This window comes from Etheostoma spectabile, chromosome 14, assembly GCF_008692095.1.
Source record: "Etheostoma spectabile isolate EspeVRDwgs_2016 chromosome 14, UIUC_Espe_1.0, whole genome shotgun sequence".
Classification (NCBI taxonomy): Eukaryota; Metazoa; Chordata; class Actinopteri; order Perciformes; family Percidae; genus Etheostoma; species Etheostoma spectabile.
In genome coordinates, this window is record NC_045746.1 from 19,662,614 (window position 1) to 19,686,417 (window position 23,804).

Here is a 23,804-nt window from a genome sequence, read left to right on the forward strand (position 1 = left end):
CCCCCTTTCTTTCTCTCTCCATCCTCTATTGTTGTCACTTTACTTCTGTCTCTGTGCATACATACAGCCCCCCGCCCCCCGCCATCCTGCATGATATTAAGTTTTTCACTTAAAATCCTCCATAGACACCGCTGGTCCCTCAATAAGAAGCTGTGTAGGAGGGGTTGGGGGGGAAGAGACACGTGGTGTTCCTGAGGTAAATGGGGACCCCAACCCCTCCCCTCTATTCATTCTCCCCTCTCCTCACACACCCCCTTTCTCTTCTCCACGTTCATTACCATAACCCCTGTCCGCTAAATTAAATTGGGGGTCTGAATCTCCTCTCTCCCCCCCCCCCAAACAGCACTGACCACCAGCCAAGGGGATAGACCGGTGGAGAGAGGAGACAAAAGAGGTGGAAACCAATCTAACTAACCCCACTTTTGTCATCCGACTTTATTAGCTAAATGTATCAGCGGAGGGAAGGAATGCATTGTTGGCTGCGGGGATTCGTATTGTTTAGGAACACACACACACACACATACACACACACACAGTGGCAGACATGCAAAAGGGCCGCACAAAGGACACGCGTTGGCTCTCTGTGTGTGATTTATTCAATACAAACTATGTTGGTGAGCATAAAACGTCCCTGCGGCGCTGCAAACGGCGAGATTACATTACAGTGGCGCCCATAAACATGCAAACACTCAGAGAGGAAAGTGTACTCAAGCAGAGGAGCACACACACACATTCAGAAACACACACAGTTCTGCTTATCCACAGCCTTGTCCTTTTAATCTCTATAAAAAAAAGTCAGACAGCTTTGAGACGGCAGAAGCGTGCATCAAGACGAGCTTACGCACACTTCCATAGAAAGGTTTTGTGTGAAATCACACACTGGTTTCATTATGTCAGGGACCTGTGAAGGAGGACAGGAGCCTTTCCTAAGCCCTGTTCTCTCTATTCATGCAAGCAGGGGAACACGATCACTGCCTTCAGGTTGGCACAAAGGATACACTTCTGTATTACACACACCAGCAGCAGGAAGTGATGGACATTAGCAAACAGAGAAGCACACATACCTGCTGGAGATCACACACATGTGCAGAACTACAGTACTACCTTCTACACACCCACGAAAACACACAGACCATAGCGTTACTATGTTCTTTAAACATTTGAAATATAGATTTGTATTTATTATGTTACCTAAAAGATTATTTGCATCTGGCCTGCAAATGAAGCACAGGAAAAATTGTGCTTCAACACAGGTCTAAGGGATCTATTTCCCCATAAGTCAGATCTTGGGTGGAATTAGCATGCTAGCTAACTAGCCAACAGCCGCAGCGAGCTGTTTGGTCCCTCCTCTCCCCACCATAGGGAGACTTCTTTGCCAAGAGAATGAATGACAGCCGGGAGACGAACAATCTGGTTAGCCATCTTCCAATGTCCGCTGTCGTCCCGGCGGAGAGTAAGGAAGAGGGACGGTAGGCTCTGTTCTGCCGCTGCTGATTCGGGCAAATGCTTTTGTTCTATGTATCATAGCAACGGTTTGTATATATGTTTCTCTTTTTGAATGACCAATAGATTACCGCTGCCAGCTGGCATGGAGCAGATCGTACGCGCTAGTTTGTCATAAAATGTAGTCTTTGCGGTGTGTTCAAGTGCAATGTTTTGGCCAAGACAAAGGCGACGTGATTGGGACATGAGGCGACGCCACAGTCGGCCTTCGTCGGCACTTGCTCTTGGCCATCTGCCTGGAGTGTCAGCACTATTATGGTCTTTTCTTTCTACCATCCCTTCTTAAAGCTGAACACCCAGTAACACGCCAGGCCGAGGTAGGAAATTGTAGTTATGGAGGGAGTGAAAGGAGGGATGGAGAGGGTAAAGAGAAGGAATGTGAGCTATGAGACAAATGAATAGGCACGGGGTTCTTTATGGCATTTATGTGCGCTGAGGAGAAAGCCAATCGACGGACACCTTGTTGGACAAAGGGGGTGTACACACTGAGTGCATTCGATTAGGGGTGCACATTGGTGTTAAACCAAAAAAGGTCCCCTGCTGTGCCCAGGATTCATTATTTAGCAGGGGTGTAAAAGGACATTGGCCGGTATACACAAACACACACACACACACACACACACACACACACACACACACACACACACACACAACACACACACACACAACAACATACATAAGTACCAAGATGAGTCATAGGCCATCAGGAAACACAAAATTCACACACACACACACACACACCACACACCACACCACACACACCACACAAATAAGTACTCAGAAAGTACACTACTACTCTGCTGTTATGCGCAAATAATACCATAAATGTACTCATAAATGGCCACAAACGCACAGTAACACACACACTTACATATGATTGGCGATTACAAACCCAAAGAGAGCGAGACACACGGGGGAGTCAAATATAGCCTGAGTACAGCCAATTTAGCCCTTAATGGTCTTTGTGAACATCAAGAGCACAAGACGAAGATGACTGTCCAATGGACGGTGCATGTGGTTGTGGTGTGTGTGTGTGTGTGTGTGTGTGTGTGTGTGTGTGTGTGTGTGTGTTTGGATGAGGACAGTGTTTACCCAGATTCCTTTCCTCCTATATATGTTTAATGGCCTATGAATGTTTCCACGGTAACAATGACTGTTTGACCTGGTTGGGTGGACCGACATACGGACAGCAGCACAGGGGAAGCGGAGTTCAGGTGACCATATTTGCTTGTGGGGGGATTTTTATTTGATATCCGCACAGCAGGTAGTGTCCATGGTATGAAATGACTTTTATCATCTATGTGTAACAAAGACAAAGGGGTTTGCATGTGTGTGTGTGTGTGTGTGTGTGTGTGTTCCCTGCAACATTCACAGGTTTGTGCATGTGTGAAGATAATGTACAGTTCATGTATGTGCATGGAGGTGGATAAAATATATGACTATTTTGCTCCCGTATATCGATAGTAACTGAGGCAAAGTGTGTGGTAGGCTTTTGGCAGGAAAAACCTGCTGGCACACAGAAAGTAATGCATTTTGGACTTCAGCAAACATACTGTAAGCTCAATCTTCAGGAAAAATGCAAGAAAAAAAGATGACCTGCCTGATTTGATTTGATGTGTAAGTATCATTCACTTAAGGTAACACAGTAATCTTTGCTAAAAGCATGATGACACTGACAACTTCACAGGACTTTACATACTGTATGAAAAAAGTGTGCATATGTGCGTGTGAAGGTAGCGTTATGTACAAACTGGTTTGACAACGATGCAGGTGGGCAGGTTTATGCATGTGTATGTGAATGTTTAAATACTCATCTATAATATACTTTATATCTGCATGCATGTGTTTCAGACCTGATACATCCTCAGATAGTTTGTGTGTGTGTGTGTGTGTGTGTGTGTGTGTGTGTGTGTGTGTGTGTGTACGTGCATGCGTGCGTGTGAGTGTGTGTGCAGAGCAGTGGGTGGGGGGTGAGGCGGCTTAACGCAATAAAGCATGTTGTATTGACATCTGTGTTGTGTCTATTTATTCCCCATTATGGAGCTAAAAAACCGCTGGACGCTTGTCATTCGCAATCACGTTAGCACGGGACTCACCAACAACGCTGCCCCTTTAAAATTGATCCACACCCAACACACACACAACAACACACACACAACACACACACACACCACACACACACACAACCACACACACCACACAAACCACACACACACCAGAGAAGCACGGTGTCCTCCATGCAACAACATTCTTGCATCCTACACATTCACGGCAATGTTCGTGTCAACACACACACCTCTCCGTCCACACACTCACGTTAGAACCACAATATATGCCACAATATCAACGGTCAACACACACGTACACAAATGGGGTGGCGGGAGAGTAGTCAATGCTGGCTAATCAATAGCGGTGGAAGGTTAAAACCGCTTGCACAATGGGCAGCCGTGAGCTTGCGGTTTCCAGATAAACCACACATGCCGGACAGATCCATAACTGACCTCACCGCGCAATTATTGAATCGTCTACCTGACCTCCTGCTTCTCACACTCACACACACACACACACACACACACACACACTATACAACTGTACTCAGACATTGTCCAAATTCCTGCTCATACACACCTCTTTAACACATACCTTCCGACATATGCTCATATACCCAAACACACTGAAAAACACACTGATACTCTGTACCTCTACAAGAAATACTGCTCCAACCTGAACCACTTCTCTGCCTTCCTCTCTGCACAAACACAAATAATTACATACACACTTTTGCACACAAACACATGGACTCACACACATACAGCCAATTAATCCAGGCAAAGGGGCCTTTGCCCAGGCCCAGTTTGGTGTGGCCCAGACAACATAACCCCCTCCTGGGCACCGCGAGGTGAAGATCCTGGGTGGGAGAGTAGGTAGTTATCGAGCAGCACGGAGCTCTTCGTGTGTGTGTGTGTGTGTGTGTGTGTGTGTGTGTGTGTGAGTGTGTTTGAGTGAGTGTGTGTGTGTGTGTAGGAGGTTTGTGCTTTGAACTCTGCAATAAAAGTTTGTCTGCACGGTTATTAAACAATAGGATAGAATAGAATAGCACACACTATTGCCACATTGCCTTATTGTTTCAGTATCTTCCAGAAGGTTGTTGCTGTGGTAATTTGGATTTAACCGTCATAAGGTTTTTCTGTCTGTTTTCTTTGTTGTATTTTTATTACCACCTAAATAACTTTTTTAGAAGAGCTCTTTTTGTTTGATTGTGTATCATCATGGCTTTTCATCACTTGTATGGTTTACTACTGTATAAAGACGTAAACTAACTAGAAAAGCAGATAGAACAGAAGAGGTTGGACCAGAGAATTTAATCAACACTGGACTGAATAACTACAGCTCGGATAAGAAGCCTCCCAGAGTAGCCAACATAAATAAACCATCCCTCTCAATTCAGACTTGTGCCTTCTCTCTGTGAATTTGACAGCTCTCAGTTTTATATGGGCCTTAGTGGCCCTGGAGGATTTTACAGCAGTGTACATAAAATAAAAGAGCATTTAGATTTCCTTTGTTGTGGTGCAGAGCAGGGACAGAGAAGCCGCTGCTACAGGTCCCTCTTCGCCCTGCCTGCCCTCTGAAAACCACACAGCAGAGGAGGCTGTCTGGGCAGATCTCTGAGCAGCACAAAAGCCAAGCTTTTGGAGTTTTTGTGCCAAAGATCTGATGCTCGTGATGAATTAAAGAGCTAATCTGTGTAGAGGCACCACATGTATTAATTACCAGCAAACAAGTGGGAATTCAATGAGGAGCTATGCTTTAGGACAAAGGATGTGGTATCTCCTTTCTGGTCTTTTCTCCTTCCTGCTGTTTATGACCACAGTAGACACAGGCCATTCTCACCGCTGCTGTCCACTCTTGTTCAGTATTGAAACTGATTAATCTGCACATGGTGAGAAATGAAAACTTCCAAAGGGATTGCTTTGGGGGGTATGATGTTTTAATTCCAACACAACAATATGCTGAAAAGTAAACAAATAAGATGGAGTACCTTAATGTGGCAAAGGGCATTGATTCACCAAATGCATTGAGTTGTTTGTCTGCATATATAATGAGTTCAAGGATCCACTGACTGTAATTCTCTTTGCAGTCATATAGCAGTGTTGTCAGGTGGTTCAATACCAGTGGATGTGTCCATATTTATACGATTTAAATTTATTTTTATATTCCAGTACATGCAGATATTTACTATGGTTAAACATAGTTCCATTTCCATACACAGTAATAATATTTCCATTAATAGAGGGAGCTTCTAAAGCAGAATTTTACATTGTCATAAAGACACTAAAACCCTTAAATGCAGACTAATGGATTTCCTTTAGCGTAAGCAGTTAATAAAGTGACCCAACCCATCGTCTTGATGGCAGGTGACAGTCTGAGGCAGTTTACGGTCTTCAAGCGAACAATTTATTTTTCAAAAATATATGACTGGGCAATTAAATGAAAAACGGGCAAAGAAAACATCTTCATTCTCCGATAACAAATTCAATCCAGGGACTGTTTTAAAAGCGTTTTGCTGTGGTGATGTGTCCTGTGGCCCAGCTGAGCTGAGGCCAGCAGTCTCAACACCGTAGTGTTAAAGAGTCGAGCTGACAAAAAACCCCATAAGCCCTCACTTTAGATCCACTGTAGAACCACTGTCTGCTAGCGTCTGCTGTTTAGGACCTGTCTCTCTCTCCTTCTCCACTGAACCTCACTCACCTCATCTTAGACTTTTGACATCCCTGTCTTTGCTCACGCTCACGCTCACACACACACACACACACACACACACACACACAACACACACACACACACACACAAGGCAATTGTACAGATGCGCGCACACACACACCCACAGGTGCAGGCAATCGTACAGATGCACACCTTGGTCAAAGGCGCAGATCAGAGAGAGACAGAGAATTGTGGGTAACAGACTTAGCTAAAGTGGCTTATGGGGCCCGGCCAAACCACACCAGGCAAATCCAATTCAACAACCTTCCTGTCCATTGGGAACAAGAGAGAAAGGGAAAGAGAGAGAAAGAGAGAGAGAAAGAGAGAGAGACGAGAGTTTGCATTTTACTGAAAAGGCTTTCGTGTCAAGTGAATACTTCACAGAAATGGGAGAGAGAATGAGAAACAGGGGATTCTGAGTTTCCTTCTCTCCAGAGATTAAGGATGAAAGACGGAGAAAAGAGAAGAAAAAAACAGACGTGGAAACGAGGGATGCGTGTTGGCCTTTGCTCTCCTACAAAGTGTACTTCTCTCAGGTGTATTTGCTGCTTATCAACATGTTTAAATAAAAAAGCCTCCCGTAGACACTTTGACTCTTCTGTTCTCAAGTTACACACGAGGGGATTTGCTTGCTCACTCACACATTACACTTGTTCTACTCATGTAAATAATATTATTTATTCCTCCATAATTATTCATTCGTTATACTGTTCATACTGTTTAAGTGACTGATTCTTTCACCCAACCATGAATGTGGTTGAGCGTTTCATCCGTCCAATCCCTGTATTCATTTCTTCACTCTCTCGCTCACTCGGTTTCTTTCGTTGCTTCGATCAGTCAATGCAGTGATTCTTTCACCTGTTAATTCGCTAACTGATACTTTCAACTTCGCACTCATTTACTATTCATTTCTGCACTTGCTCATTCTGTTCCTCGTCCAATCATTCATTCACCCCCTCGGACCCAGCCTCCACCTCTTCTCCTTATTCTCTCATCTCCATTCTCACTTTAATTTCTTAAAGGGCCAGCAGAGAAATTGACAACCCCCCCCCCCCCCCCCAAAACACAGAAGCCCGTGGTTATGTGTCACCTGTCAAAGAGGCCAGAAGCAGCTCTCATTAAAAACCTAAACAGTTTCTTCTCCTTCTGACATCTACTTAAAGTGATAGCCTGAACTACCCCGGCACGGCTCAGCACGGCTCAACATACACACTACCCCCCCCCCCCATCTGTCATTTGAAATTTCCGCCTGGGTGGATTAAGGGCGGATGGAGACAGGGGGAGCCACTGGCATTGTCACCCTCTGAGCACCTCCACTCCAACATGTAGACACGCATATGTCGGAACAGTGACCAACAAGTCACACTCACCAAGTTTTAAAAGTCCAACAGGTGAAGAGAAAAAATAAAGCAGGTGAGTTGAAAGCTGTGACACCTCTAACCCTTTAAAAATAAACAACAATATAATATGTTGAAATAATACATTTTCATTTAACTCATTTCCATTTTTTGGTTTGTTGCTACAGTTCACTTTTAATTTTTATAAACTCGTCACTGCAGGAACTCCTGTGAAGTAAAGAATCATATGCTGAGCAAATATAAGTGATGCAGTCGTTCAGGAATATTATAGCAACATCATAGTAAAATAAAATAACAGAGAGCACTGCTCTTATTGATCACACTGCAAGTCACAAAAGCAGTATTAGAGTGATCCTACGGTATTAAAGTACAACATAAAGCCATGACACGGTCTTTAAAGTAGGTAAGTATTGATTAGCAAACCAGCTGCAAGTCCCTGTAGTGATAGAACAATTATATTTTCACTTTACTACATAATAAAAGTAAGGTACAAAATATTTTTAACGACAAATATGTTAACTTTATATTTGAATTTCAATTTGGAAAATGTCACTTGGTTCCTTTTTTTATCTTATCACATCATCGTCCAGTGAAACCAAACTTTCTCCCGGAGCCAACTTTGACTGTACTCGTTTTCCCAACGCGGCCCCAGTCGGAGATCAATACCTTCTGATCGATAGATGACCATGAATATTCCAGCCTAAGCTGACCGAGAAAGACTGCAGGAGAGGAGAGGAGCAGAGCGAGGAGAGAGGAGGCAGATGGGATGGAGGTTGAGATGGATGGATTGCCATGAATGAAAGGACAAGATGAGGAGAGAGAGTGGCGCCTCTGTGAGACTGTGATGGATGCTAATGAGCCAAATATTCATGCATCCAATTTTGGGTGTGGGTGTGTGTTACAGTTTGGATTCATGGGCAAGTAAGTATTTTAATTAAACTCTCTGCCTTGATACTGACACATTCAGTTTATTTATACTAGCGGAGATGCAGGGGAAAGACTGTAATGGAAAATCAAAAAACAAAAAAAAAAATCGGGCTGAGATATTTAGTCATCTAATTCCTCAGATAATTAAACCTAGAATGACTTGTGTAATTAGAAGTGAAGCAGATACATCAAATTACAAGAAAATCATTTTCAATACAGGAGACAAATTGGTTTGAAATCCACATGAGTAAATGAAACAGTCTCAACATCAAGAAATGACACTTGAAAACTCTCTAAGACATTAAGGTTAGGGTGCATATCTTGCAGCTCTAAAATAACTTCCACATATGGAAAATGCTTGTGAGTTGTATGTTGTGTAATATTAAGTAAAAAAGAGATGATTCAAATAAATTCAGTATCTATTTTTTTTGCTTACAAGCTGAATGGACCTTTAGTTAAATTTGAGATGAAACTGAGATAAGAAAATACAATGTTATTTGTAGCTAATTCTACCGGGTTAGAAATGAAAAGGAGATTAAGCTCATGTTTATAACCGGGATTTATTCTTTGTGTAGGTGCACAATGGAGATATAAAGGACAAGTAGAAAAGAGTCTTACCGGGGCTGGACCGCGGAGCCAGCGAGGACTTGAGTCTCCAGGCGCTGAAGTCGGACGCTGTTCTCTGAAAGACGAAGGGGACCGGCAGGGGGACAAACATGGTCCTCTGTCGACCTGGGGGTCGTTGTTTTTGTTTTTGTTTTTTTATTTTAGTCTCAGTTTTCTTCTTTTCTTATCCGTCGTGCTTCTGTCGTTCTTTGGTCTTTCTTCGTATGCGTTTCCAGGTTTGTGGAGAGCCGGTTGCAAAGACGCGTGGATGGTTTGAAAAAAGGAGAGAGACTTTTTCTTCCGTGGATCGAGTAGTCCGTGTCTCAGCGAATTCACATTTCTCTGTATTTAGATTTGTGTGGCTCCAGGATACAGACGGATATCACGGTCCTCTTACTTGCGTCTTCTTGGAGTCAACTCGGCACACACACAAACACACACGCACAGCGATGGGCAGGACGCGCAGCGACGACTGTTTTTGGGAGAAAATGTAAAGCTGCTATCCATAAAGGCTAACACAGGCTGCAGGTGACTGGACAGCTGACGCTATCTGTTAACATAGCACCCATGTGAATCTACTACAGTTGGTGCTCCTCTCTCAGCTGCTCTCCACTGGATGTAACACAGACACAATTGGACTCCATTTATTGTGTCCACACAGCTGTGCGTAAAGACCGCGGTGGCTTTCTGTCTCTGTCTCAGTCCTCGGAAGGGTTTGCTTTGGTTTAGGCTGTGAAAAGACAGATTTCTCCTCCCGCACTGTCATGAAAAGTGTCAAACAAAACACTGTCCAGCCGGTGAATGCTCGCTACAGAGAACTGTCCGTGTAACAGAGTTGCTTCTTTTTGGATCTCGTAACGATTTGGTTAGTAGCTGGCTGCTCTGCTGAAGAATACACGCGCATAAAGCGAAACAATAATAACACGCAAAACCAGTATTTGGTAAAAATATAGGAATAATCAAATAATAAAGTAAGGTTACGCAGGATCCTCCTGTCTGACTTTCGCTCCTCCCTCTCCTCCCCTCGCGGTTTCTCCCTCTTTCTCTACCGCGGGTCACCAATTAAAGCAAAATCAATGGATAAATAAATGAATAAATCCATATCAATAAGTACACCTGTCTTCTACTTTCCTCCTCCACTCAAGCAAGAAAAGATGACGGGGAAGCGATACCGCTTTTCTTCTTACGATGTAGTGTCTTTTCTTCGGCTCTGCTTCGCCATCCGCCGGTGTGTATCTCTCTCTCTCTCTCTTTAGCCTTTCTCTGTGTGTATCGTACGTGTGTGTGCGCGCGCGTATCTGCGTCCCCTCAGTTTATTTTGGGAAGCCCGGTGGTTTCGGTCCTTCACCGCGCAGCCTGAACGCACTCTGGCACGGCACAGCGCTCCGTCCGGGAGACAGACAAGAGATACCCAGCCCCCCTTTTTTTTACCCCCTTCCCCCCCTTTCTCACTCTACCCCTCACACGTACATATAGGCTACACAAACATACACACAACCCCACTTTCTTTGTCCATTTCTTTTTTTCTTGCACGCATTTATTGGAGGTGTTTATTTTATCTGATGGGTCATATGGGGGCACTGAGAGGAATGTTATAGACACCAATTTATGTACATTATGTAAAATATATTTCATTAAAGGATTTGTTTTCCAGGAGTCTATGTGGAATAAGAAACACACACGCGCTCTCTTATTGACCACTATTATCCCTTACAAGACGAGCAGGGATCCGACCAATTGATCATCTGATTACTTCATTATAATGAAGTCAATAATCACATCATCGCCGGCCTCCGAAAAATCGATCGCCTCTTCACAATGTGCGGACATGAATTCAAAGTGTGAGTGTGTGAGTGTGTAAGTGTGTGTGTGTGTGTGTGTGTGTGTGTGTGGGGGGGGGGGACCCTTTGATGTATATTTCAGCAGGTGGATCTCTCTCTCTCATATAGATTTACATCGGTCTGGCCAACGCAAGGTCACCTGCAGCACTCAACTAATGTATTTTTTTAACTCACAGAGGAGAATAATCAAAGCCTGCAGAGCCACGGCTGTTACATTAGTAATTATTTTGGGCTCGGTAAGGCTACGGGCGTGCGTGCGTAAAATGTCAGTTGAGCTGAATCTAAATTGACTGTTTTTCCTATTAAGGGGTCGGTGAGAGTGTTTTAGTTGCCATGGTGTGTGTGTCTGTGTGTGTGTGTGTGTGTGTGTCCGAGGGAAGGAGCCTCCCGGCCATCAACTCTCTCCTCTCCTCACTCCAGTCTAACTCCACCCGGCTGTCAGACGCACCGCCCCAATCTGCGCATTGCATTTACACTCAAGATTATCGCCAACATAGATTTTTTTTTAAATAGAAAAATCTATTCGCTAAATATCGCAATCAATAAAAGAAAATCGACCAATCGACCGACCCACACACACACACACGTTTCTCTCCCCCCCTCTCTGTATACACTCCGAGGTTGGACTGAGCTGTTAATAAGTTATCGATCAATTATGGCCCTCATATTTATAGGCCTTAGGCCCTTTGCCAATGCTAATGTCCATGCAGGGAGAGAAAGGAAACGTCAAATATAAACTATCTGCTGAATAAAACATTATAAGAGGCGTCCTGATCCACAGGCTTTACTGCATTAGGCCTACTATGGCTATTACTGATAATACTGCAGCTGATAGTATCTACAGTTGTGCTACTACTTAAATCAAATACTTCTATCATCACTACTGATGCTTCTAAACATCTGCTAAACACTGTTATTAAACCACTACTATTAAAGAGACTACAGTTATTTTTACTACTGCTCCTATAGTTTTATTAATAATAATAGGGTCAGTGCTGCTAATGTTGTTATTTCTTGTATTTCTATTACTAATACTGTGATAGTGCTGCTGCAGTCTCTGCTGCAACTACTACGTATTTGTCTTTCTTCTTAAGCCTGTGTCCTACGATTCAGAGCATTTCCGTTAACCACTGCATTTTTTGATGTCATGTATGCATAGACACACGCCACATCACAAAGGAGGCCCCCCCATAAAAAAAAGCCCACTCCCCATTGACAGATGACATCCGCGTGTCCAACAAGCGAGGAAAAAGAAAAGGAGCAAGAGGAGGAGGGCGAGAAGAAGCCATATAAAGTGACCGGTTGTCCCTCAACAGCCCCCCTCTACACATAAGGGAAAGCGCAGAGGAGCCCCGATCCAAACTCCTTCCAGACAAAAGCAATTATTTCTTGTAGAATATAGTGTGTTTTGTGCGTCCATCGCAGGAGGGGAGGGAGGTGTGCGTGGATTTGAAGGAGAGGTGAAAAATATGGCGCACGGCTGGCCTCATCAATAGCAATATGTTCTTTTTCCCTTCTGTTATATCAATCCTTTTATAACTACTCTGCAACCTGCTGCAGTTGCTTTGTCTGACATTGTGGGCTTATAAGCCATTGTGGACTTCTGATCAGTTACACACACAATACACACACATGGACCGACAGCAGTATAAAAAGGAGCCAAAAATAGATCCTGCTTCTTATTTTTCATACCAAACTTGTTTCTGTATCCACAATGATATTTAATTTATGTTTGTTATAAACTCAACTGGTACTTTCTTTCTGATTTATAAAAATACCAGATACAACTTTATTTATCCCTAAGTAAATTGCTTTGCATTGCAGCAGTTGCAAAACAAAGTTGGAAGAGTGCAGATGCAAAGAGTGCAAATATACCAAAGACTAAGACAACATAGCAGGAAGTGCAAAATGTAAAAAAGCTAGACTGTCTAAGTAGCCAAATATAGACAATATATTTAATACCAAAAAGGAAGGAGGAAATAGTGTTGCATAAATGGTACATATGATCAGATCAACTCAACTGCACAGACATACACACAACTCTGTCTCCAACTTAGACAGCTACAGTATATCCTTTAAAAATTAAAAGATTAACATTACTTGCATTACATTTTTTTTAAGTACAATAGTATCATATTGTGTTCTGCATCAGCAGGCTGTACTATTTTGGCAAAATAAATACTGTCATATCTGAAGAAAACACAAATCTGAGAAAACATCCCTTTTGGTACAGGAAGTCTATTGCTGAATTATACCTTTTGCTCTCTATCTATCTGCTGTGTGTGTGTGTGTGGGAGAGAGAGAGAGAGAGCAAGAGAGAGGGAGAGAGAGAGAGAGGGAGTTCATTGTTAAATGGCAGTGTCATGTTGACAAACGAGTTCGTTGAATTAAATTCTCCCTCATCAATAACAAGAGGGAGCCAATCAATACCCGCTTACAATTATATCACCGCCTACCCCTCTGCAACTGCTGTAACCACACACACACACACACACACACACACACACACACACACACACACCAAGAGGTAGCGTAACAGAGGGGAGAATCATTACCTCGCTGTAACACAGGGCTTAATGAACATTAAATATTCACACATACACACACAAGAAGAGAGTTATTACTTTGGTGTTACATGGATTATTATAAACACACATTAAGACGCACACTTTTGCCCACACCTACACAGTGAGACATCATTCATAAGACACTGACCCTAATAGACACACACATTATTTTTAGCATCTGACATTTTATCTATTTCCAGCATCTCTCTCTCTCTCTCTCTCCCTTTCTGTTCCTCTCATTCTCTGCCTATGCCTCTCTCCCTTTTCTCTTGCGCCCTGACTAAGTAATCAATGCTGACAGATTGTCAATAAGCCAGTCCGGGCCCTGCCAATACCTCTCCTACATATCCATTATTCCTCTTAAGACCGCAGATGACAAACACAGAAGAGTAAAACACGATGCTGTCGATACGCCACCTTGATGCGATCACTGAGGCAGATCAATGCTCTTGCCTACAGCTCATGAGCTCGCTGGAAATCACCGTCACCGTGAAAATGTGAATACGCATTTTCACTCACTGTATGTCTTTCTATGTTCTTATCTTCATAGGCTGGGGATTTTTTTTCTTGTGTATATTCTCTTTAATTTCACGCATAATTTTATTTCACGTATAATTTTATTTTGACTTTGAAAATCTTTCTCCTGCTGTGAATTTCCCGGTGTTTGTATGTCACGCGTGTTAAGCATCCTACTTCATCGTGGATTGGTTGTAATGGATTTAAGATTTAAAACGCAGAACAGCACTCACTTGAGGGAGGGGGGCGGGTACAATGTCGCATTTTTGCTGTCATTCTTGCTATAAGATTCACACACAATGTATACACATACATGCAAACAGTGTAACTTGCACACACGCACACACACAGTCTCACACGCACACACACACACACACCACACACACACACACACACCCCCAACCCCTCCCCCCCACACACACCCAAACACACACACCCAAACCCTCTGGTTCTCGTGCTCAGAGAGCCTCAAATAGCTTAGCTTAGCACAAATGCAGCATCAAGGCTCGAGGTAATGCCAATGACATGGATGGAGCTTTCAAGCCCATGCAGCCTGAAGAGAGAGAGAGAGAGAGAGAGAGAGAGAGTGTGTGTGTGTATTGTGTGTGTGTGTGTGTGTTCATATGCTGTCGATTGCAGACGTGGGGGGAGATGAGACCTTAAACACTGAGAGGATCAGACCCAGCTCTACGGGGCACCATGGAACATCGGGAGGAAAGAGAGAGAGAGAGAGAGAGAGAGAGAGAGAGAGAGGAGAGGAGGAGAGAGAGAGAGAGAGAGAGAGAGAGAGAGAGGAGAGAGAGTGTGTGGTGTGTGTGTGTGTGTGTGAGTGAGTGAGTGAGTGAGTGAGTGTGTGTGTGAGAGAGAGAGAGAGAGTGTGTGTGTGTGAAGAATGATAGCAAGACATTACTTTAAAAAACACTAAAAATATATGAAAGTGAAAGGGGTTTTAAATGTCGTCCTTTACAAGTATTCTGGCAATGAAATAGCATGTCATACAGCATTGGTTGTAATATTAAAGTTTCCAAGTTTTAAAAATCTAAATTTCCCTCTAAAACAGATTTACATTTAAAATAATTCTTGTGTTGTGTGTGTTGTATGTCAAGCAAGGGGAGATTCCTTCAGACTTTTTCTGTCTCTTACAGACAGACACCCACATGCAGAGAGATGTGTGTATTTTATTCACACACACCTTATAATCCTTTATCTTGTAGTACATAAACACCATTGACTAAATCTCAAATCTGTTTTCTCTGCATCGTTTTCTCCATGTTTACACCTTCTACTTCCCTCTCTCTCTGTCATTCACTCACTTGCTCTCTCTCACACACACACACACACACACACACACACACACACACACACACACACACACACACACACACACACACACACACACACACACACACACACACACACACACACACACACACACACACGTTCATGCTCGGCCTGCATGCTGTTCATGGAGAGAAAGAGAGAGAGACACAGTTTGTGTGGGTAGATTTAGAAGCGGGGATCAATGAGAAATGTAGAAATCAATGCACTTAGCAGTGGGAAATCAATGGGGCCTAATCGGGATGCCAATGGCACAAGTCAAAACAATTAAGAAGGAAGAAAAATGTTTAACAACCCCCACCACCCCACCCCAGTGCTTACACAGTGGCTGAGGATAGATGGAGGGAGCAAAAAAAGAAAAAGAGAGGGCTGAAGGAATGCAAGGGATGTTGGGATTGTCGATAAGAAGATAACAGTGGCGTTTGGATGTGCCAATAGAACAGAATTAAATGCATTTACCTGGTAAACCGCCTGTAAAGTCCCAGGTTTGAATCCGGGTCATTAGTTTACGTTGCTCCATCTTTTAGCTCACTTTCACGACCAGGTCACTGAAAATAATCTGTTAAAAAGGAGGGAGAAAGAACACAATGGTCAAAGAAGAAGCAATAAAATTCAGACAAAGACAAATACAGAGAGAGAAAAAAACACAGATACTTCAACCTAATGTGCCATGCATATTATAGAGTCAGTGATGGGTGTTGCTTAAGCAAAAGAAATTGTCAAATCAAGCAAAACTGAGAGCTTGACCAATCAACAATGATAAACTGGAACATGTAAGTTTCAATCTCGCTCATGATGATTGATAAGTTGACGCCTTGCAGCTTTTGATTTGTCAATCAACCATCCAGTTTTCGCTGCTAACACTGTGGTAGTAGTTTTTCGCAGGGATCCCGAGGCATCTCCAGGAGACCAGGTGGGAGTGCAAATCTCATGCTCCCAACAAGAAGAGGACAATCCATTGTTTTTTCGTGGCTGTGGATGCTGAAGGTTACGTTCTGATGAAACCACCAGAACTGCATTACCCTCCACTCTTCAACTGCACTGATTCAAGAGTTACTTGGGATAACTACAACTGTAGTCTGTAGTCACGGACGATCTTGTGGCCGCAACTCCAAGCAGACAGCCAGGGTTTCATTATATATTCCCACACTCACTTGGTGCCTCTCTGGGCCCTTCTAAACAAAGCAGCCCCTATTAAACAGTCTGGTTCATGGGCAGGTGCTGTCCATAGAGATGAGAATTAGCTCTGCCTGTTTCTCCATCAGAAAGGTTGCTTTCCACCTGCCAAAAGCCAGATTTCATCGTCAGAGATCAATCTACCAAGGCCCACACCTCCACCTGATGCACTAGACTTTTAAACCTGGCTTTGTGGGTGGTGGATCCAATTGTCGGTGGCCCCACACTGGACCTTAACAGGCTCTTTTGGTACAAGCATGGCCATCAAGTGCTTGCATGCGAGCACCCATCCAAGGCCTGATTCCAGAGCAGTTCTGAGTTTGCTGATCGGGATGAGGTGCCGCTCATCTGGAGATGCCAATCCCCAGACCTTACCAGGAGCTCTTGCCACCAACAACCCCACTTCCACGTGCATCAACAGAGCAACACAATGAGCTGGCAATTCTTAAAGTGGAGTCGGTCACATTTTACTCAAAACAGAACAGTGTCTCTTAAAGCGTCCCTCTGGGATTCAGCACATGCAAAATCTTTTGAGAATGAAAAAACTATGTAGTTTGAAAGCTTGCTGTGAATGGGTTGCACATTAAATTCTAATGACAACATTAAATGTTTTTCTCTGTGAAACATGACACCATCAAAATCCACTGCAACCGACAATTGGACAACTGGCCATGGCTCCTTTTTCTGTGAAGAATGAAAACTACAAATATTTTACAGCCAACCTTTAAGTTAATAGAAGGTGGCGGTTTTTGACGCTGACGTTTTGCAAGGAGTATCACTTTAAAGTACTGATAATGATAAAAAGGATATACACATACTATAGTACTGGCAATGGGGCAGCACAGGTAGAGAGAGAGAAGCAGTTTTGTCTGTCAACAAAAACATGTCACTCTAAAAAAACTGACTGATGGAAATGACACAAATATACCCAATGGCACACTAGGAGGGAGACAGAAGGCGGATAGGTATCAAGAGGAGAGCCATAGAAATGTAAAAAGAAACTATCTGAAGGTATGGCAAAACCGCATGCCAGTACGACTGCAGTTGGGTTTGGTGTGTGTGTGTATATGTGTGTGTGTGCTATGGGGAGGTGGTTGTGGGGTTGATCTGGGGCCAATCAATAGCGGCAGGCTCTCTTACGACCCCTGAGTTCCTCCTAGCTTGGCTGGCAGGCTGGAAATCAATGGGCCAGGCCAATAACTCAGGATGGTGTGTGGATTAGTGAACTGTCAACTAATCAGAGAGTTACTGAATCTCACACCGCAGCTATTAACCTATCGATGTGACACTTGGCACTGACACACACTCACACACATGGAGATTATATATATATATACAGTGTGTACACATATGAACACACATAAACATGCCTGAAAGTGGCTGTTGATACACATGAACATTTTTACGTATGTGTGGCTGGAATAAAAAGATTTGAAATGAAGGAGGGTAAATTACATCAAAATCTAACAAGAAATACAAAACTCAATCATATGATAGAAACCATGTTAAGAGATTTGTAACAGATTCATTACATTTTCATTTGGATTACTGTACCATTAGTCTATATCCACAACATTACACTTCCGGGATTGCTTCCAGATGCGTGTCTTTTTGCCGATGTCCGTTACCTTTGCTTTCTTTGTGTTGGGATTTTAAACTCTATGGTTAACTGCTCCTCAGATCTCTGCAGGGTAAATCCAGACTGCCAGCTAGACTATTTGTCCAATCTGAGTTTTATCTTGCACAACTAAAACAACTTTTGAATGAACACGTTCCACCAAAACAAGTTCCTTACCGAGGCTATTTTGCAACGGCTGCGTGCGGTGCTTAACGTCACCCATGACGATTGTGTGTGGTTTTAAGAAATGCCAATGAACCAGAACACATTTTTCCCCTATGCTGGAATGCTGTGTGGACTAGCCAGACCCTCCTCCGTAGCGCTGTGGAGGAGGGTCCGGCAAAGCAAAACTACTGTACCATTGATACATCTGCATTACTTTTGCAAATAGTGTGTGTGTGTATGCATGCCAAAACACCAGTGACCAGATCTGTTTCGTGTCTTTGCGGGCTTCCACTAGGAGACACACACACACACACACACACACACACACACACACACACACACACACACACAGTTTTGTTTTCATGTTTGGATCTGGTGTTGTCAGCTCACCTCAGTGAAAATGGTATTTTCTTTGTTGAAAAAGTGCTTGTAAGTCTCAGTAAATGAATGAATAATCAATAGATACTCTTTTAGAAAGGACAGCGTGGGAAATACAGTGTTTAACAGCTCAGCTAACACAGATGCATAGAGACAAAGACACCATTATATAACTTGCAGTGTTTGTTATTCTGTAGAAAAATGAAGACATACCAGTACTTGAAATGCATTTGAGTACAAGAGCTTCATTCAAAATACGCATTGATTCCTATTGGGTTGTCACAGTTCATTAAAGATCATTTGAAATTTGAAAAACAGCCATCATTCAGATTTATTATATGTATCGGGCACGCGCCGCTGCCTTGACCCTTGACCTACAAAGCAGTAATGTCTTTGAATGTTGGTGAACCAGAAATTTAAATGTATTCCACTGCTATAGGCATTGTATGTATGTATCTCAATTGTGCTGTGAGTGTTGACAATGACTAAGCCTTGTTTCTTGCACACTAAATAATTCATTAGTACTACAATGCACTTGTTTAAGTGAACAACAACTAACATGAACAAAAGCTTATGAAATGTTTACTTGTGTTGTACACTTTAAAGAACTTTTCTAGCTAACCATGTATTTAAGTCCGGAAAATTTCTGTCAGCTGAAAAAGGTGAGTTATCTCCACATAACAAGCAGGCTAAGCTGAGTTATGGGTGGCTTTACTCTGCACTACATCCCTGCTTTTTATCCACAATTCATATCCAGATTCTTTGTTGCTTCTTTAACATGTAGACTCTTTGATCTTTTGATATTCTCGTGTTCCTCTAGTGGGGAACTACAGACTTATTCTGTGTCAAGGGTGCTGGTTCGTTTTACATTATTCTCTTCTATTATTCTGTCCTTTTCTACTTTTTTTGGAGGGGGAGAGCAAAAGGAGATTATTTTGGGGGGTAATTCTATTGAAACCGCTCCGAAATAACTTGACTTGGCATGTGCCTATACAAGGCTCCACAAAAGACTGCAGGAATACTATTCAGTAATGGGGTAAAGCAAGAGAAGAAGCAGGACAAAAAGCCTGCTTGTGTGTGTGTGTGTGTGTGTGTGTGTGTGTGTGTGTGTGTGTGTGTGTTGTGGTGTGGTTGGTGTGTTACAGGAGCAGCTAAAATGAGGGAGAGGAGAGAGAACAAATCACCTGAGAGAAAATAAGACAGCTAGCTGGAGGGAAAAAAAGAGGATGAATGAGCAGCAGAGAAACCAGTGGAAACTAATCAAGTGTTAGAAAAGAGAAGAGAGCTCACTAGTTTGATATCCTACAAAAGAGACACATTTTTATTCATTCAGCTTCTCAATATTAAGTCCTGGGGTCTGCTTTTTAGGTTAGGTTTAGGTTTTTAGGTTTGTGGAAATTAGATGAGTTATATTAGGGTTTTGAATCATTAATCATGTTTTGGTCATGGATTTTGGATCCAGTGGTTTTAGTTTAAGTGCAATGTAATAAAACCCGGTTGAATCCATATAGTCTGCCATTTTTCATATTTAAGCAAGTCAAGACTACATAACCGTAAGAGAAGAGAAAATGCAAGAAATGAGAAAAAAAAAATAAAGAGGCGGAAAGGCTCCAGATATAAGAAGAGGGGAAGAAAGGAAGGCGTAAACTAATTAGTTTACAATGCTGTCTAACAATAAGAGCGGCAAAAAGCAAGACAGAGAGAAAGAGAGTCCGGGGCTAAAAGAATGAGGAATGGGGGCAGGTTGTAGCATTACAGCCACCAAGAGAGAGGCGAGGAAGGAGGTGGGTAAGGAGGAGGGAAAGAGAGAGAGGGGGGGGGGGGGGGCTCACGGGCCTCCCACACACTCCGGATTAGGAAACATATGCAGTAGAGTAGCGAGGGATTAGGGGGTGAGGGAGAGCTGGAAGAAGGAAAAGAATGTTTTTTTGGGGAGGAGACGAGGGGTGAAGGGGAGGGAGGGGAACACAAGTGCTCGGCCAGGCGTATTTACACCCCGCTTTCATCCTACATCCCCTCCTCTACCTCCCTCCTCCTCCCACCCACTCACCTTCATCTTTGAACCACTGGGATGGCGAGATTGGTGTGCAAGGACTCTGAGGGAGACGAGGGAGACGAGGGAGACGAGGGAGTGAGGCATCCAACACGACCGGTGACTTGTGGTAGGTCTGAGTGCTGCCGAGGGTTTTCATTCAATGAAAAAGAAGAGAAACAGAAAGCATTTTGATTTTGTCAAGTTACGGCTTAAGAGACTGAATAAATAAATAAATAAATAAATGAGTTTAAAGAAGTAAATCACTACAGAGACAACTTAACCTGTCATTGTAATTTTGACAAATCTTTATGAAATTTCAATCACTCGTTAATTTACTACGCAGCAGTTAACTCTATAGTATGCAGCAAATTTCGGATTTCGGACAATGGTGCAGAGTACATGCAATGGACCTTTTTCCATTCCATTGAGGGAACTTCTGAAGCCATTATATAGTACATAAATGTATCGGTTTTTAAAATTAGGTTAAGAAAAAGATGGGTCAACGTAACTTAATTAGGAGACCTGGTATATTCCTAAATACTAAACTTAGACATTTTCTTTGAATTCTATTTTCAGGATTTTTGCCACGACTTAATTCTGCACACGGTGTACCCATCAGCCGATCCTGCACAGCAGTTCCCTTTAGGTAAAATAAAGTCAATCACGCTAAAGACTACTTGCATTAACATGTAAATTCCTCGGTGCATAAAACAAACTACAATAAATCCCATTTTTGGGTAGTTTCTTTTTGGCTAGGACAGGTCTCGCCAGACTCAAGTGCAAGTATTAATTAATGCTAACCTATTTATTTATTGGTACTTTAATCAAACCATTTTCATTTCACACTATTTGACCGTACCAATATTTGGAATACACACACACACACACACACACACACACACACACTATATATATAATATTTAAAGTGTGCCAAATACATTGAAAGATTACTCTCCGGAATTCTTCCAAAATACAGATTGTAATATTGTTAGGAAATCCTTTTTATTAGTATCACCATGTACATAACTCCAATATCTGTTGCATGCCAAGGAATGTGCTACAAAGGGTTACAATAGTGTGTGTGTGTCCATGGCTGCTGTACACAGGGGAGCATGCCTGTCCTGAATGTATTTGTGTGTGTGTGTGTGTGTGTGTGTGTGTGTGTGTGTGTGTGTGTGTGTGTGTGTGTGTGGTGTCAAGGTCAGGTGAAATTTTCCAGAAAACGCGGGGAGAGATGAAGGGATGGACGGAGAGAGAGAGGGAGCAGAGAGAAAAGTAAACGAGAAGGAAGAAATGACAGCACAGTGATCCTGGGAAGAACAGGAGGCCAATCATTGAGGAAGACAACCTGGGAACTGAAAATACCACCAATCTGTCATTATTCTCTTTTGGCCATTCAGTTTCCTCAGATTGTATTTGATTTCTTAAAAATTCCCTCATTGATAATTTCTGTATCCAGTTTTCCACCCCACTTCTTTATCACTAAATACCAGTCTTCTTGCTTAAATCATCATATCTTAAAATACTCCCAACTGACACCATTCTATTCGCCTGCCGTGCCTCAAACACACAAGTTTTATATTATAACAATTGACACCATCTTCTCTATCTACACTCTCTCACACCACACACACACCAACACACACACACACACACACACACACACACAACAACACACACACACACACACACACACACACACCAACACACACACACACACACCACACAACACACCCACAACACACACACACACACCAACACACACAGCTGGCAAGACGCGTCAACTTTGGTGGATGAGGTCATGTGTCTGGGATGAAGTTGACATTTGACCGGGAGGGCATGATCGCTCGCTTGCATCCTAATCAGCTGGACAATGAGCAAACCGTCAAACCATTGCTTTGTTTTTATATGTCCGTGTTAGTGTGTGTGTGTGTGTGTGTGTGTGTGTGTGTGTGTCTGCATGTGAGTGTGTGCATGCGTGCCTGTATTTCTGAGTAGTGTATGTTTTCATATGTGCACTAGTGTATATATGTTTTTTTGTGTTTTGGTGATGTGTGTGTGCTTTAATGTCTGTAAATGTACGTGTGTTTGTGTGTCTGTACTGAGAAATTGGATTTACCTCCTCAGTCGCAGAGCCACGGGGTCGGGGCTGCTTGTTACCGACGCCGAATAACAAAACCATATTGATCAGGCCGGGGTCATCCATTGACAAATCCTGTCTTTAGTCTTTCCCGCAAACCCTCATTACTTCCTGTCTTCTTCCTTATTGGGGGTTAATATCTCATTAACTGCTATTATCTCCAAACCGGTCACCACGGCAACAGCCAGCAGGACAAGAGCTGACAACTCCCTGCAGCCTCCAGCCTGCGAATCAGACAGGCAATGGCCAGATTATTGGAAATCAATCCAAGAGGTGTTACTGTTACCCTGACCTCCCAAGCTTCATTTCCACTATTTATTGAGGAACACTGGTCAAATGTTGACGATTGTGAGGTTTACACAGATGTCAATACACGCAACGACGAGAGTCAGTATGGAATGGATACCATGATTGTGGTTAATCATTTTGAGGTTCATAAATCAGATGTTAGCTGGAAGCCATTTGATGTCAGAAAAAAAGGAGGACGTAACATGGATTGACAATATTTAAGATTATTATTTATCTACCGGGGAAATTGTTTCTTTTTAGCTGATTGCACTGTTTCTGAAACAGTAAAATGTCGAGCAGAAATTAGAAATGTACTCATAGATGTTATCAGTTAATTTGGAATTAATTCATGTTATACTACTTGGTAACAGAGATGACATTGAACCACAGGGGGTAGGAGTGGGTCCATATGTGAGGGGCTTTTCTTTCTTATCAGTCACAAGACAGTCCTAAGCCTTATTCTCCACGGAGCAATGGAGGAAATATTTTTAAATCACAGCCTACAGATTGAGTTTAGCTACACAACTTTACTGTCACAGTATTCTGATGATTACACCAGTCTTTCATAATAACTGGTTGATAATTCT

General features: G+C 42.7%; 1 protein-coding gene across 2 annotated transcripts in view; it reads right to left on the reverse strand.

Annotated features, from left to right (window-relative positions):
- Window positions 1–20,867, reverse strand: part of LOC116701867 (POU domain, class 2, transcription factor 1) — a 70,422-nt gene extending 49,555 nt beyond the window's left edge. The window contains exons 1-2 of one of the 2 annotated variants that reach the window (XM_032535896.1): window positions 20,805–20,867; window positions 15,877–15,976 (exon numbers count right to left, since the gene is read on the reverse strand). In XM_032535896.1, the coding sequence (XP_032391787.1) occupies window positions 15,877–15,937 (61 nt within the window). In that variant the 5' untranslated portion in view covers window positions 15,938–15,976; window positions 20,805–20,867. Of the gene's footprint in view, window positions 1–9,167; window positions 10,504–15,876; window positions 15,977–20,804 lie in introns of those variants that run through there. The other variant, XM_032535895.1, reaches the window with a different exon arrangement.
- Between the last annotated feature and the right edge of the window lie 2,937 nt (window positions 20,868–23,804).